The sequence below is a fragment of the Tyto alba genome, unplaced genomic scaffold (genome assembly GCF_018691265.1).
Source record: "Tyto alba isolate M040663 unplaced genomic scaffold, T.alba_DEE_v4.0 Super-Scaffold_13, whole genome shotgun sequence".
NCBI lineage: Eukaryota > Metazoa > Chordata > Aves > Strigiformes > Tytonidae > Tyto > Tyto alba.
Window position 1 is genome coordinate 27,983,464 of NW_024881275.1, and position 15,685 is coordinate 27,999,148.

Sequence of the window (15,685 nt, forward strand, 5' to 3'; positions counted from 1 at the left end):
TGCATTTCTTAGGTTCACAAGTTTAATGCCTCTAGGAAGCCCTCAAGCTTGTGAGTGACTAAGGCAAAGTTCCTCAAAGCTGAGGCAAAGGCAGTAAGAACAGATGTGCATTTCTTAACATCCAAAAGCAATTAGACCCCAGCCTGATAAACAGCTATTGCATCAACTGAATGATGAGATGTTAGGTCATATTCCTGTTTGCATTATGAAACCAGTACATTTCAATAGCTCAACAGAATCTTGTCTTCTCTATTTATTACACTTCAATGCAGCCAGCACACTGGCAGTTAAGTAGTGCTCACATAATTATACACTGCTATTTACATTCAAAGAGGTCTATAACCTTCACTTTTTTCTCAACAGCAGAATGCTTTCTTCATTGAATATTCTTTAATTAGAGTATGTTTGTGTTTATAGATATTTCCATTCTCACCCTCTGCCTTATTCAGAACACCTGGGAACTGTATTACAATTTGCTATTTCTTTTTATTCCAAATAAGATTCAACAGCAACATTTACACACCCAGTATAACCAGTTGGATACCAGTCTTCCATTACCCCTTATTCACATCAAGACACATCACTTTGCACCCAGGCCTCACAGAATGAGTGAAAGACGTCCCTAAACACAGAAAGGAAATTTAAATGCAGAATTAAATATTCCTTTTTCTTTCAACAATTGTATTCTCTGTATATGGAAACAGGGCATTTTACAGAAAGTATATTTACAAACATTTTGTAACTCAGAGACTACGGTACATGCTTCTGATTGCTTGCATACCCTTAAGATTGTTCTAGTAGAATACAAAAGAGGAAAAAATAAAAATGCTTTTAAATTATTTTAATTTCTGTGGTATATACAGAGTCCAATTATTATACCAGGAAAGAAATCCCCCGCCTGCCATGCATTGACCCTTCACATCATTTCATTCTATGACAAACACTCAGTCCTTTGTTCTCTTAAGCAAGCCTATGGGTTCATCACTAAGCCTAAGCACTTTATATAAAAGGCTTAGCTATAAATAGATTTAAGTCTGAGCCATTGCTCATAAAGATACTGCTTCTATTTGTTCTTCATTCTTGCTTGGAGCTTTATCATCATAGTCTGGAAGCTGGTATACAATCTGATTTCTTCTCTATGTCTTCCATGATTCCAATGGCTCCAAGATATATTTTTCAATTTACATTTAAGGAGCTGCTGCATCCAAGGAGTCCAATACTTCCACTTTATTATTTCTATTAGTAAATGAGAAATAACACTGGTTGATGTGATACACAAGTTAATTTTGGCCTACTAACAGGTAGCATACCATGACCCAGAGAAAGAGTCATAATCAGATATATTATTTGACCTGATTCAAGTTGTTAAAAATTTTAACCCAATCAATAGTTCTTCCTGTGAGGCTTGGTCCTTTAAAGTTCATTTCCTTTTGTGCTATTAATTTCAGTGAATTATTCAACCTCAACCAAAAAAAAAGCAACTGGAATGTGAAGATTAATCCTATCACAAGACCACCTGATTGTACTTTGTCTGACATCCAATACAGTTAGGTGTATGATAATTAAGCTCTTCAAATCTAATTATCAAATCCATAATTCAAAGCTCCTAAAGAGGAACTTTTACATCTCTTTTCCCTGTTGTCTTGCTCTTTAGTATGTTTCTACTCTCTCTAGTTTAGATGTAAATTGTTTAAAGCAAAACAAAACAAAAACCTAAATAATCTCAGCTATACTGGCAAAAAATGCCATACAGTTGTGGAGTCTAGAGCTCTCTGTTCACTGTCATATGCAAGTCCTTTCCTCAACAGGAAAGGAGTAAGATGTAAGGGGAAAAGATGTAAAGCCTTAGTCTCTCCTCTGCACTAATGTGCCCAGCTCAAAAAAATGCAAACAGGCCTTAACTATAATTTCCTAAATATCCAAACAATGAGCCTACCACAAAGCACAGTGATTTATTAAAAAAAAAAAAAAAAAAAAAAAAAAGAGATAGCGAGGGGAAGATTTTAGAGTTACTACTAAGAAAGCAACAACAGCAGTCAGTGAAAAGATGGTCAGAGAAAACCAGAAAATAACAGGTGGTAAAAACGCTGCCAGCCTGAGTGCCAGGGTGGGTTGTGGCCATGTCAGCTGTAATAATGAAAGTTAGGTAAATCAGAAATAAGAAGCAAAAAAAGTTCATTTTCCCGCGTAGTTTAAGAACACAAGGTTATATCCAGGAAGACATTTCTGAAAGACAGTCAAAAATTTGGTCATGCCACCGCTGACCTGAAACCAGTCTGAACCAGTGACCAAGGGGTAACTGCCTTAACCTTTCCACTGCCAGTCTCCTAACTAGCCAGTCTTTCATTTGTGCTTTCTAGCACTGCTCAATTTTCACACTGAGTTTTAGATTTTTTCTATTATTTCTTCTAAGATTTGGTCTTCTTTTCTGTAAAGTTACTTTTATTCCACCTTCCTAGTACTTGCAGTCTCTTGTGTAGCTTAATTTTAATCTCTTTTCATAGTTATTCCTGTTGATCATTTTGATTTCTTTCACTGCAAATAGAATGAAATGTTCATATATCTTTTCATATTCTCCTTTCTAATAGACAAAGAAGCTTAACTAGAATAGCAAATATAACTCTGCTCAAAATTCTTTGAACACAGTGAATCATTCAGGAAATCCTGTAAATGTCATTTATTTTCTGGAAATATTTACACCAAATTAAATAAGGCTTATTTGTGAACTCTCCCAGGCTACATTCACCACCCATAATGACCACTTCATACAATAAAGGAAGGCGATGTCTACTTTTTCATTCTTACTTCTTCTTTATTTCAATCTCTCATAGTTACGCATTGTTTAATATTTTCATTTTTTTGCAGAAGCATTTCCCCTAAAACTCGGGCCTTCTTAAGAAAACTAGCAGCAAGGGAAGGGTTACTTCAGGTGTTTATATTCTTCTTAGAACAGCATTTACCTAAGTAGCATAGGCTTTCTACCTTCCAATCAGAGGATTCTACCCATGTTGGATACTGCAGACTGACAAGAATCTGTGAAATAGCTGAGAGCAACCTCAAGAGAACAAAATATCTTTTTTACTTAAGTGCAGAATGGAACAGTAGTAGCTAAAATCTGAACTAGTTCATTTAAAATCTGTATGATTCTGTATCATCAACACAAGCAGCACCTCATAGTTAGATTAGATTCCATAGTGGCATATCATCTGTAGGTTACTCTCCAGTCACAGACATAAGAAATTACTTTTATAATTATTTTTTTAGCAATATACCTTTGACAGTTTTTGTAACAAAGGGATATTTGTCAAAGGAATGTTGTCAAGATATATTCATGAAAACCACATGAGTGAAAAGAAATATCCCTTACATCTGTCTTATCAGAATTAGGGGAGCATGGCTTCCTATTAGTCAATGAAGGATACTTGGTCTCACTTTGAATGCCTCATATTCATCTTATTCCTTTCATAGGTGTATTCATTTGAAATGGAGTAGACATAAATCATTCTTGATACCACAGAGCTCTATCTGCATTCATTCTAGACAGCACAGAAAATATTTAGAAAAGGAGTTTATAGGGATGTGCAATTACAGTGGTCACACAGCCACTTCAGTATCTGCAGTGTCTGTTGCCTTCAGGCTAGGACAGTCAGGAGAACCAACGCCATGGACAGGATCCTGCTGAATAGCACTTCATCAACCTAGCACTTATTATTCTTTACACTAGGAATGAGATTTGGAGCCTAAATACATATTTTGGTTATGTTCTTTTTGCAATGTAGTTCTGTGTCTGAAGGCATTGCAAGTAGAGTAGGTCACACAGCACTGATAACTTTCAGGATTGACTTCATCTTCTGTACTGACTCTAAAAAAAAAAAAAAAAAAAAAAAAGAGAGCGAAAAAAAGAAAAAAAAGAAGAAAGCAGAAGAATCCAGGAAATGCATTAATGAATGTCTATTTACACTGGCTTTCAGTATTAGGGGTTATTTTATTCCTACAGAAAGTTCATGTATAACAAAGGTTTAATTACATATGCCAATGAGTATATAAGCAATTATTTAGCTATCTAACAGCCATAGGTGCATGTTTTGTTTGTGGAAGAATATATATATGTTTATTTTTAGGATAATAAAAAAATGATATGGGGCATTTACAATTCAGCTTCTACTGACAGCATTTAATTAACTCCCAATAATCAACTGATTTTATTCTAAGAGATTCCACCATTTTACAAATGGCTCTAATGCTCTTCCTGTGTCCCAGCATTAACTCATGTTTTCTGTTTTATTGCTGCCAAATTTAATGCAATTGTTATAGCTCCAGTCATAGGCCTTCAAAGCAAGATGGCTAAGAATACTGTTTAAAACACAGCTCGAGTTCACTGTTCAGATGTGTGCACCTTTGTTTTGAGTTAAGACATATACCTGAGGAGAGCTGGATTGGAAAAGCAGAGGGAGAAACTGTATCACTTACCTTATTACATTCAGGAGCTTAATGGCTTCTTACAACTAACCACAGAGAAAGACACTGACAATGCCCTTCAATCTAAGAGCTTTTACTCAATCAGGAACAATGTAGTACTAAAGGTTTTGAAATGCTTTCCATTGAAAGTTGTCTGAAATTAATGGGAAGGGTTATGAACATAACGATATTTGGGGCAACTTTCTAAAGGAACTGAAATCCAGCCTTTTAAATTATGCTCCCTATTTTCTGAATGTAAGCCATTGTTCCCTCTATGCACATACAGGATAAGGTCTTCAACATAAACGCAGACTGCAAGCAGCATTGATTGGTAAAGACACTCGTGATCCTAGATTCTTCAGCGCACTTTGAAAATCCCACTCCCACTCAGCTGCACCCTTAAAAGCTGAAATATTTACAAATACCTAGCAAGGTTTCCACATGCAGATATGAATTCTGACAAACCAAAAAATATTAAGAGAGCAAAATTAGAGATGCAAATTTAGAGAGTGTTTGATTAGTTTATCTTTTGTGACTGCACTGTATTTTCTGGGGCTACTGATCATTAAACCATAAGACGGTTCAAAAGCATAAGAGCTTACCACCAGCTTTTACACCTTTGATTACTTCCTGAGTTTATCCTCCTCTCACAGAGGTTGGTTTCATATTAGTTCTGAACTTTGGCACTCTTTTTCTCTAATTGCAGGATGAAGGGAAGTGCAGACCCCTGGAAGTAACAAAGCTGGAAGGAGCAGAAATTGGTGTTGACACCAGTCTGGGTAAACCATTTGTTTTTAAATGCATACCTCAAAGTGGAAACAGGATTTTCTACTTCTGTGCAACTTCCAACCAAGAAATGAAGAGGTAAGTGATCTTGCATTTTACAGGTCAGCTGTGTTATTCTAGTTTGGGGAGAGGGAGTCTGAATTTTTGGAGGACATTCACAATACTTACTTTGATCAGTAGAAAAAAAAAAAAATACAATCTGTCATCTACGTATGGGAAAATGGTGTTTCTAATTTTCATTTGCAGAAGTTTCAAAAATTATTTTTCAACTTCATAGGGTTTTTTATGAGAATTTGTTTTTTTTTTGTAAAGTCTTTAATGTTTATGCTTTGCTCAAGATCCCCCTGAATTCTTGATTTATCTCTAGGAAAAAGTCTTAACCCATATTTTCATGCCTTCTCCCCACTGTTATATCAAACAGTAGTGTAAATCTTCCTGTGGATATATACTTGCTTATTGGTCATTTCACATGAATGATCTCTCTTCTGCCCAACAAGAACAGTGCTGGTAATAAATACAATCCCATCTTCCATTTCCTTTTCTATCATTCTGTCATATCATCATTTTGGTATTTTAAAATACCAGTATGCCACAAGAGCATACTCGTTGTGATAAAAGGCAATGAGTTTGGGTTTGACTGAGTGTTAGACTTCAAAAATATTCTTCTTGCATTTCCCAAAGACTATAACTGACGAAACAAAGAGACTAAAATCACCCAAAACACAAATTTTTAGGCTTTAATTTCAAAATATACTAAAATCTAATCTTATCTACCTTTTTTGTGTGTGTGAATTATCAAAAATATAAAGCTATGAAGTAGGGTGACATTTGGTATTCATCCACCCATCTTTGTATAACCTCTTACTACTTAACATAGCACCAACCATTGTAATATCAGAGCATTTTCCACTTCAAATTCTATACCATCCGTACTGCAAAAAACTTTGCTAACCAATAACTTACTTTATTCTGTAGTCTCCAATTTCAGGATTCTTTATGTTTCCCACAAATTCCTTATCTACTTTGTAGAAAGACGTGAGAAGAGTGATCATTTAACCTGACAAGTTGAATTATATTCAAAACATTTAGATTGCCTTGTTTGCAATATTGCCTTAATTTATTACAATGTGTTACACAGCAAACTTTGAGACTTATTTTTCTGTTAGCAATGTTTATTTAGTCTTAATCCACTATCCTACCTTGAGGCCTTGAATGTGTCCTGAAAAATGCATATCCCTTTAGATGCTGTCTATATCAGCAAGAGTTAAAAGAGACAGTGAAGCACATTTATTCTGCTCTGCCAAACTAAGCTATTCTCATTTTTTGTCATATTATAGGTGGCTGGAGGCTATGGATAAAGCAGTGCATCCTGTTCATCAGGTAATGCTTTATTTATATGAAAAATATGTGTATAGCAGATTGTGCAGAAGACTAAGAGACAGTAGATGTATTTGTATATGGTCAAGTGCAGACAGCAACGTGGAAGCTGCATGTTTGTTCGAGACTGCTGGGATATGGTGGAGTGAATCAAAATACTCTCCATATATCAGCCACTTTAAACTGGTTCAGAAACATAACCTAAACTGAGGGTAGCAGAAAGGGGAGAGATGCCTCACAACCATATGTTCTGTCCAGGGTAATACTGTTTGGAGTAAAGGGAGAGAAGGGCCATACATTCTTAAGTATTCTTTGCAAGTCTGTCCTGGTTGCAAAGCTATCTGATTTTTCCAAGAGAATATTAGAAAGGTGTGGGGGGAAGAGGGGTTGATGAGTTCTTTTCTATATTTTCAGAGGTGAAGAAAGATAAGTTAGCTGATGAACTTTGACTTATATCCCTGTCTCTTTACAAAGCTATACTCTGTTGTCCCCTGTAGCTGGGAGAAACATAGCCATAATTGATCTTGAGCTGCTACAGAGAGACCTTGCTCAGCCCAACATAACTTAGTATGAATATTCCCTGACTGAACCCTGAACTGGGAGCTGCAAAGCTAGTTTTAGTACTTCCAGGGTTGGAAGCACAGGGGTCAAAGCCACTTTAACTGGCCCTTTCCTGACCCCATGATTCTTATGCATTCATTCCTCCTATAGGCGGACCACATTTATGAAAATATGCTGTCGATCTGTAAAATCTTTTTTTAAAAATGTTTATCTACTGAACCAGGTTGATTTTTAGCAGAAAAAAATGTGAGGCTCAAATGCAGAGTAAATATCAAAGTCTACCTTCTTTGCAGATTAAATAAAATCATCAATAAAAAAATAAGAAAATTACAAGATACAAATTAAAATCTGCATTAATGCAATTAAAAAAAAAAAAAAAAAAGAAATTTACTTTCCTCTTTCTCTCAACTCAGGGCACATGAGTGACTTCTTCAGCAGTGTACTTTAGTGATGGGTTTCCAAACAGTCAAAGGAGGTGTTTATTGTTACTTTCTTCCCTTTTCCACTGAAATAACATTAATCAAACATATGTTTCTTTTGGCTTCAGCTTTTAGATAAGATTATAAGTGCAAAGCCAGATTCATTTTCAAGTATATTCTACCTGGCAGTGTTTCTTAAAACAATACAAAGGAATCCACATACTTGAAAACAGAAAAAAATAAATCAAACTATTTAAAGTGAGTGCCCTAGACAAAACAAAAAGTAACCTGAGCCAAAAAGGATGATGAAGGCGCACATACACAAAAGAAAATACATCAACAGAGTCAATCTTGAGTGTGACATGAAAAAATAACTTGTTGGATAAAAAGTTCCAACATTGTACAGAAAGATCTCTCATGCATTCACCCATTAACAACACAGTAAGTTGGCTCCTTCTGTGCTACTATACCTTTTTTTTGACTGCTTTATCTTTTTTAGTTTTGTCTTTGAGCAAACAATATGCTTTTCTGAAATAAATGTTTGATTTAATATGTCACTTCCGTTGTCTAACACTGTATCTGTTCCTTCTTTCTAACTGGACTTTCAATGCAGTTGAATAGAAAAAGCTTATATTTTCCTTCTTTTTTACTTGCTATACTATTTGTTACTGACTTTTTGCAATAGCTAGTGTGTTACAGTAGAGCTCACAACACAATGATTTAACAGACCAATATACTGACACTGTGTCATCTTAATGAACCTAGAAAGATAACTCTTTTATGAGTGCATTTAGTATTACTGAAGTCCTCTTCTGCGCTTTGCTGCAGTAAGTCTCAGCAGGTTTCCCATTCATAACAAAGAATACAGCTAACCATATTGTGCTAGGTCTTTTTTCCATCGCTGCCTTGTCAAGGATACTAAAGAAATATCATAATAGCTTTATAAATGCAAAAGAAAACCCTTGTGGAAACAAACAGGATGCTATTGATATTGCACACATTCTCCCCATGGATTTCAAATGACAGTGCACTGGTTGATGTAGAGTTTGAAATATGTATTGCAGATAAGCAAAATAGACCAGGAGAGGCTGAGTTCCTAACACCACTCAGATTTAAAGGAGAAGAAGAAATGCTTTAATCTCACATTAGACAACTTAGTCTTATTAAACAACAGTTTATTTTCTCCTGATTTTCTTTTTGGATTCTCTTATCATACAAATAGCCTATACAATGGCAGTGTTTCATGGATTAAGCTTTTACTTCAGCTGTAAATGACAATAGGATACTTTTAATAATAAAAAAGACTCTGCTTTCCAGAAAGGGATGGGAAGGCATCTGTAAACATTCTGTGTGTGGTAGTGCTTCCATCCAAGTCTGAGTGCTGTATTCTGTCGTCAGACACCACCACATTTTCTCTGGAACCCAAAGGGTAAATGTGAACCTTGCCTTGTCAGATAACATTCCGTAAAGACTGCTGAAATCAGACAATCAGCAACACAATTTTTTTTAAAAAATGCTTCTTCATACAGCTTTGAAATAATACTGTTTCTACCAGCAAAACTTGTACTGAAAAACAAAATAGATTCAGAAAATACAAGGTATTATTTTAAGAAGAAAGTAGAAGACGGTCACTATTAGCCATGAAATATAGGTTTTTCTAATTTCATTTTCAGTGTTGACCTTTCAAATTATTTTCGCACCAAAAGCTAATTTCCTAGCAAGGGACTAATTTCTTACCAGAATTTTTCATTACATGCTTAATTTGCAGAACCATGTGTGGGTAGATGTCACTCTGCATAACACTACACTCCCACCTTTGGCTATCAAAAACCCAGAGTGCCTGGGGCTTCTCCACCAGCTGGACAGAAGCAAAGACATCTGGATTCAGCACTACTGCATTCTGAAGGATGGCTGTTTGTACTTTTATGCCACTCTCCGGTCTACACCTGCACAAGGTAGGGACAGCTGCTGGATTTTAATTGATTGTTAAAGCAGAAATGTTTCATTGCTGTTTCCAGATAGAACTTGTACCATTAATGAGTTTCTTATCAGCAAACTCACTCTATTCTGTGAAGGTGAGTGAAGGAAGATCAGACTCAAGTCTCTTTTCATAAAATAGCCACCTCATTCCCCCCCATCTTCTTTCCCTTTCCTCCCATGGTCTGAATTTTTCTTTCTGGAATGGAGCTAGTCAGGATCTGTGCACACTGCCTCAGGAGCAAGTATCAGCTACAAGATCCACCGTTCCAAAGCACTCTACAGTGGCTTGAGTCAGTCCCACTGATGTCAGTCTGCTAAAAGCTGTCAACTCCCATGTGTTAGGTAGCATCCTTCAAGGGAGGGACAACATAAACTTAGACTGGTTTCTCTGCCACTACCAGGTTTTCACATGGCTTTGGCAAAGCTGGTTCACCCAACAGGCAGAACATTGCTACTCCAGCAGAGATTGATGCTCCAGAGTATGGCCACAGTCATTTGCACCTAAAGCTACAATCTAGCAGCTCTCCCCATACCAGAAGAGGGTGTCTGGCCACTCTGAAAGCAGCAACTTGATGTTACCAGGGTGAATTGCAAGCAGAGGATCTGAGTTTCAGGCACTGAGGAGAGTCTGCAAGCACAACTCTATGAAAGTCGGTATTTAAAAAAATGAAGAGGTGCCCTAGGGAGAAGGGATGAGTCAGGACCTGCAGATGCACTCTCCCTGTGCTAAGGAAGCTGACAGTCAGAAGAATCAGAAAGAAAATGCTGTAGTACTTTTGCTTACTAGCCAGCTTTTAAATCAAAAGAAAAAACTTTTCTTAAGGTTTATGCTATTTGCCACATGATTGAGCAAGAGGCGTTCCACTTCATAGTCTATACAATTTACATAGCACTTTTCATCTGCCAAAAATCATACATATGATTTTCTCTCTACATGAAACTGAAGCTAAGGCTTGCCCAGAGCTAAGTAATGAAATGGTGGAAAGGCAAAAATTAAGTTTTTTAAGTGTTACTGACACCCAAGCCTATGCTCCTACTGCTAAATAAGACATTTTGGTGGTTAAATATCCTACTACATGCAAATTCTTATATACAATAGTGTTTTGTTATTGTAACTATTGTTCTTTCCAATTTCACTACAGATTCTCACCCCCCTATATCATTTTCAGTGCTATAGCATTAATTTGATGCTCGTCACTAAATGTGAGATCCCCCCAAAAATACAGACCCTGAAGACAGGAACATTCAGCTGCAGTTAATAGCTCCACAGGTCTTTTTGGCTATTCACCACATATGTATAAAGTTAACATATACATCATTGCAGTGAACTAAGGTCTGGGGAAAATAAATAAATAAATATATATTTACTTTTTATTATTATTAAAAATAAAACCAGCTAAAATTATAATGTCTTGAAGACCAATTTCTGTTTAATGCCTTTCCTTCACAGCTGGCTAGTGTGCCCTGCAATGATGTTCCAGTTGCTAATGGTGACAAGGGAATCAATGCTGATTCCAGGGTTTTTTTAATGTTGTTCATATCCATTTAGTTTTTAAAAGAAAGAAAAAGAATATCAAAAACCACAAAAATATTTTGCCACATCTTACTTAATGAAAAGCTAAACAGAACTATACTAGTGATCATTTGCTGGACAAGAAGCATGTTTTACACTATTTTAAAATCTATTTTCAGAAAAAAAAAAACACTGACCTTTCACATTGTAAAATATTTACATGTAAATTCTGTACAACTCTGTTGAAACACCCAACAGAAGACACCTGAAAATCCAACTTGCAAGAATTATTGTTATGCTTGTAATTGGCAGTAATTTCACAAATGGTACCTGCAATATAAACGATGCATGCTATTTTATTCTGTCCAGGTGGCCTTTACCTCCAGGGGTATATTGTGAGTGAACAGTCTCTGGGCTCCAAGAGATCTGTAATTGAACTCAAACCTCCATCTGAAGAATTTAAAACTTTCTACTTATGTGCAGATAATGTAAATGAAAACAAAAGGTAAACCAAATTTTTTTTTTTCAGTTTTATTTGCCAGAGTTTATGAGAGCAGGAACACAGTAGCTTGGGAAGATTTAGTGACAACTTTTCATTCAGTTTTCACTTGTTCCCCCAGATTTCCCTTTAACTGTAGCTTTAGTCAAACTGCAGTACAATATGCTGGCACATGTGAGTCATCAGTTCTGCTACTGTCAATGCTGGAACTGGCAAGGCTGGTTTGCAGAGGTTCAGAAAGAAACCTGGATAAAGTGCCTTTCACAATGATATGTGGATGATTACACTACACAGAAAAGTTATGGTACTTCTCATTAGAGACAATGGAAAGAATATCTTAATTCCTAAGAATGATTTACTTCCAACAATGACCGTTAGAATTAAAAAAGAAAATTGGCCTGTGAAATCATGTTCTGAAGGTGAATTCCCCTCATCATAATCCAGCCAAATTCCACTGCTGTCAGTGAGAGTTCTTCTTGTCTAAAGTCTACTAATTACATGATTTATGTTTTAATTTAATGAACAAAGGACAAATCTTTACAGTACGTTGGAAATTGGTGTTAAGATTTGCTGTTATAGTCAACTCCTCCATCTCCTGCATCTCTCCAATCCACTTACTGTAAGCACGCATAGTAACAGCTATACAAACACCATTTATAAAAGGTGTATTTCAAAGAATGTAAAAATGCATGCATAACACTTGAGCAGGGACAAGTTGTTTGTTAGTCTTTCATTTCTTCTAGGTGGATTACAGCTTTGAAAGCTTCAATTAATAAATGGTTACCCCTACACCAGGCAATCCAAGATTTCATGAACAGACCACTGGAGGAGACAAGGATGTGAGAAGAAAACTCATTTTTTCCTTCAATTTCTGTCTTCCTTTAAAATCTCCATGCTATGTCTGATGATTGATCTCAAAAAATGCTCTAGCAGCAGATAATCTTTAGCATTGCTCTACATTCACAACTTTTGTAAACATTAGTAATAAACATAAAGCAATGTTGTCTTCTTTGTGGCAGTCTTTATTTTGTGTTTCTAATTCAATTCAGACCATGCATAAAGTCTGCTTCACAGCAGTGAACTGACATCAACGTTTATCTGATGCAGACAAAAGATACTCCCTAATATTTTATATCTGCACCCTTTTTGGGGGGAAATACATCCTTGGCAAAGACTTCTGCTTTTCCATCAAGAAGTTTCATATGTGGGTTTGCCTTTAAGTTTCTAGATGGTGCAGGGCTTGAGGCTGGGACAGACTGGGCTGACTGAAAGGTTAGCAGCTACGTATTATTACAGCAAGACTGGGGTAATGGAATTAATTAGTATGATTTGGACTAATAATTTTATTCTTGTACATTCTATCTTTACATAAATTTTAATTTTACAGTGGTTTTGTTTTGGCTATCTACCATCACAGTACAGCAGGTTTGTGGAGAAAAATCTATTCAAGCATCGAAGACACTGTTTACTACAAAGTTAGCAGTAGGAGACAGCACCATAAATCTTCATCAGGGATATCAGGGTTAGACATCTGTGGTTATTACAGCTGGTCATGTATACAGTGTTTGACATTATTCTCTAGCATTAAAATAATTCCTCCCATGATTAAATCTGGGTATTCAGTTTCTAACCTTCCCAAAACACTAGCTCAAGTAAAATAACAAAGAATAGTTCCATGTATTTATTGAAGCCACATGCTAACTAAATATCTCATCCTAAGAAATTTACAATTTAATGCTGCAGCAAAGTACAGAAAGGAAAAAAATATGCACCCAATACAGACAAGAAAAAAATGACAGTTTGTGAGATTTTATTACAAAGCCTGTGATACTTGGTCTTCTTAACATGGTCCTTAGACCCTGAAGATTATTTGAACACACCAGAACCTCAGCTACTTGCTTGCTTTCATTATTAGACTGGAAAATATCAATTGCAATGCCAGAAAACTCTAAAAAACAAGTGGCACTCCCCAGCCCCTACAAATGTTTTTTTTTTAGGAGACCAATTCATTAACTTTAGATGCTTGAAGCAATAGTACTTCAAAGAAGGATGTTAAACAGTTCAAATGGTTTGCTACAATGATTTGAGTGATTTAATTAAAAAATAAGAATGGTTAGTTGAAGAGTGTAAGAAATTTTCTGAAAACAGGCACCCAACCCCAAATATGTTAATACACTTGCTTTGTATAAATCTCTGCTCTGAGATAAAATGTATAACCTTATTTGAAAACAAGCAGTTATTACAGACATATTCTACATTTACTGCTAGTATTTTGAAATATCCATGTTCAGGAATTAAATTAAAATTTCTGCTAGAACTCTGAGAACAAGTAATAAAGTAGGTATAAATTACTTCATTTTCTTACTCTTTTTCATATTGGAGAAAATAAAACATAGGGGTCAAGTACGTATGCTGTTGACTTGAGACTGTTACAATTACCCTAGCGAAATAGCTTGAATCTTAGAATATGATTTTGATTTTTGGTTTTATGGGTGATATAGAGTTATAGCAGCTATGAGAACATAGGGTATGTCGAGGTCCTTAGAAACAAGTAACTGGTATTGTGTTTGCCTCAATTACTGTGGAAATCATAATGGACTCTGAATGAAAACAATGGGTACCAGAAGAAACTGGCCTTGGTTTGGAAGATCAGCCAGAGGTTGAAATGGATGCGTGCAAGGATGGAGTTCAGTCAGCGGACACAGGACACAGTGAAGGAGACTATCGACGACCACCAGAGGACGCCTGTCCAAAAATTAACCATGCATGCATTAGAGACATTTGCATATGATAATTATTTCCAGGAAATAACATGAATATGCTAATCACTGCCCTTCCCTCTTTGATTTGAATATCAAGGATTACAATCAGTACAGTTAACCGATGATTACTTTAGAATAGAAATCTGGATAATTGATAAAACCAATCATCATAAAGGTCAAATTAAGAAGCGAGCATTCTATGCATTTTTATGTAAAAGAACTTATGTAACCATGAATCTGCTGAAAAATTGTATAAATATGTTTTGCTTTGTATCTGTTGGAGAACATGTCTTTGGCGGAGTTATCCCCCGCGTTCCCCAGCGCTGGAATAAAGAAGTGCCTGCTTATCTACTTCCTGTAGATGAGTTTTCTTTACAATTGTGATTGCTAACAGTAGGGCAGGGCCAAGTGCCCTGCCACTCATGGAGATCCATGGTGAAGAAGAGACACACCTGCTGTCTGTGGAGGAGGTGGCTCCGACCAAAGAAGGCTGGCACTCTGTGGGAAGAAGCCCCCACTGTTGTGGTTTGACACTGGGAGGTTTGCAACACGTGGGAGTGAGCTACTTCAGAGCAGCATGGGAACGTCTGCGGCCCATGGGAAAGAGTCACGTTAGAGAAAGTTCATGGAGGACTGTCTCCCATGAGAGGCACTCCACACTAGAGCAGGGTAAGAATGCAGGGAGTTCCACCAGAACCTTGAGGAGGAAGAAGTGGTAGGACTGACCGAATCCCCATATTCCCTGCCTCCCCTGCAGGAAGACACATAATGGCATATGTGGCACAAAGAACTGACAGCAATGAAAGATTTAGTAACCTCAATAGCAAGGTGCAAAATGAAATTACCTGTTCGGTGGGAGTAAAGATTACAAGGTACAGTCTTTTCTCTTATTGTCTCACTATATTTTCATCTTTATAAATTTGAGTGATTTTTCCCCCATAATTACAATAACTTCCAAAATATATTAGTGTTACAGTAGCAATTTATGCTTATTCAATATTGTAAACAACAATTATGAAAACTTAAAAGGTATGTAATTCCTTACATTTTATGCAAGTCAAAAATGTATCAAAAATTACATAAGTGTACACCTCTAGAAAATAGAATCAAATCTTGTTTCTGTTGTAAAACTGTGTATTTACACAATAGACTTCTTGAGGCTCTTTTCTTAACTGGGTAATATATCAACAGAGTTAATTGAAATCTTCCTGTTTGATGCACTTGGTTTGTCTTTCTCTTCTATGATTTTCTACTTCCAAACTTAAATAAAATACTAAGGCATAGTAAACTTACCATTTCTCAAATGTCCATAAACTTTGAGAAATTACAA

The 15,685-nt window shown here is 36.1% G+C and overlaps 1 protein-coding gene and 1 long non-coding RNA gene across 4 annotated transcripts in view; one reads left to right on the plus strand and one right to left on the minus strand.

Annotated features, from left to right (window-relative positions):
- LOC104364059 overlaps positions 1 to 12,605 on the plus strand; it is a 39,830-nt gene extending 27,225 nt beyond the window's left edge. For 2 of the 3 annotated variants that reach the window (XM_032987842.2, XM_009970622.3), the window contains exons 9-13: positions 5,165 to 5,322; positions 6,582 to 6,624; positions 9,370 to 9,556; positions 11,464 to 11,599; positions 12,337 to 12,605. In XM_032987842.2, the coding sequence (XP_032843733.1) occupies positions 5,165 to 5,322; positions 6,582 to 6,624; positions 9,370 to 9,556; positions 11,464 to 11,599; positions 12,337 to 12,436 (624 nt within the window). In that variant the 3' untranslated portion in view covers positions 12,437 to 12,605. Of the gene's footprint in view, positions 1 to 5,164; positions 5,323 to 6,581; positions 6,625 to 9,369; positions 9,557 to 11,463; positions 11,600 to 12,336 lie in introns of those variants that run through there. The other variant, XM_032987843.2, reaches the window with a different exon arrangement.
- On the minus strand, positions 7,706 to 14,650 carry LOC116960454. The gene is made up of 3 exons (XR_004406410.2): positions 12,712 to 14,650; positions 8,067 to 8,071; positions 7,706 to 7,716 (listed from the first exon to the last, which is right to left on the minus strand). It is a non-coding gene; the product is annotated as an uncharacterized LOC116960454 (long non-coding RNA).
- Positions 14,651 to 15,685: the final 1,035 nt, after the last annotated feature.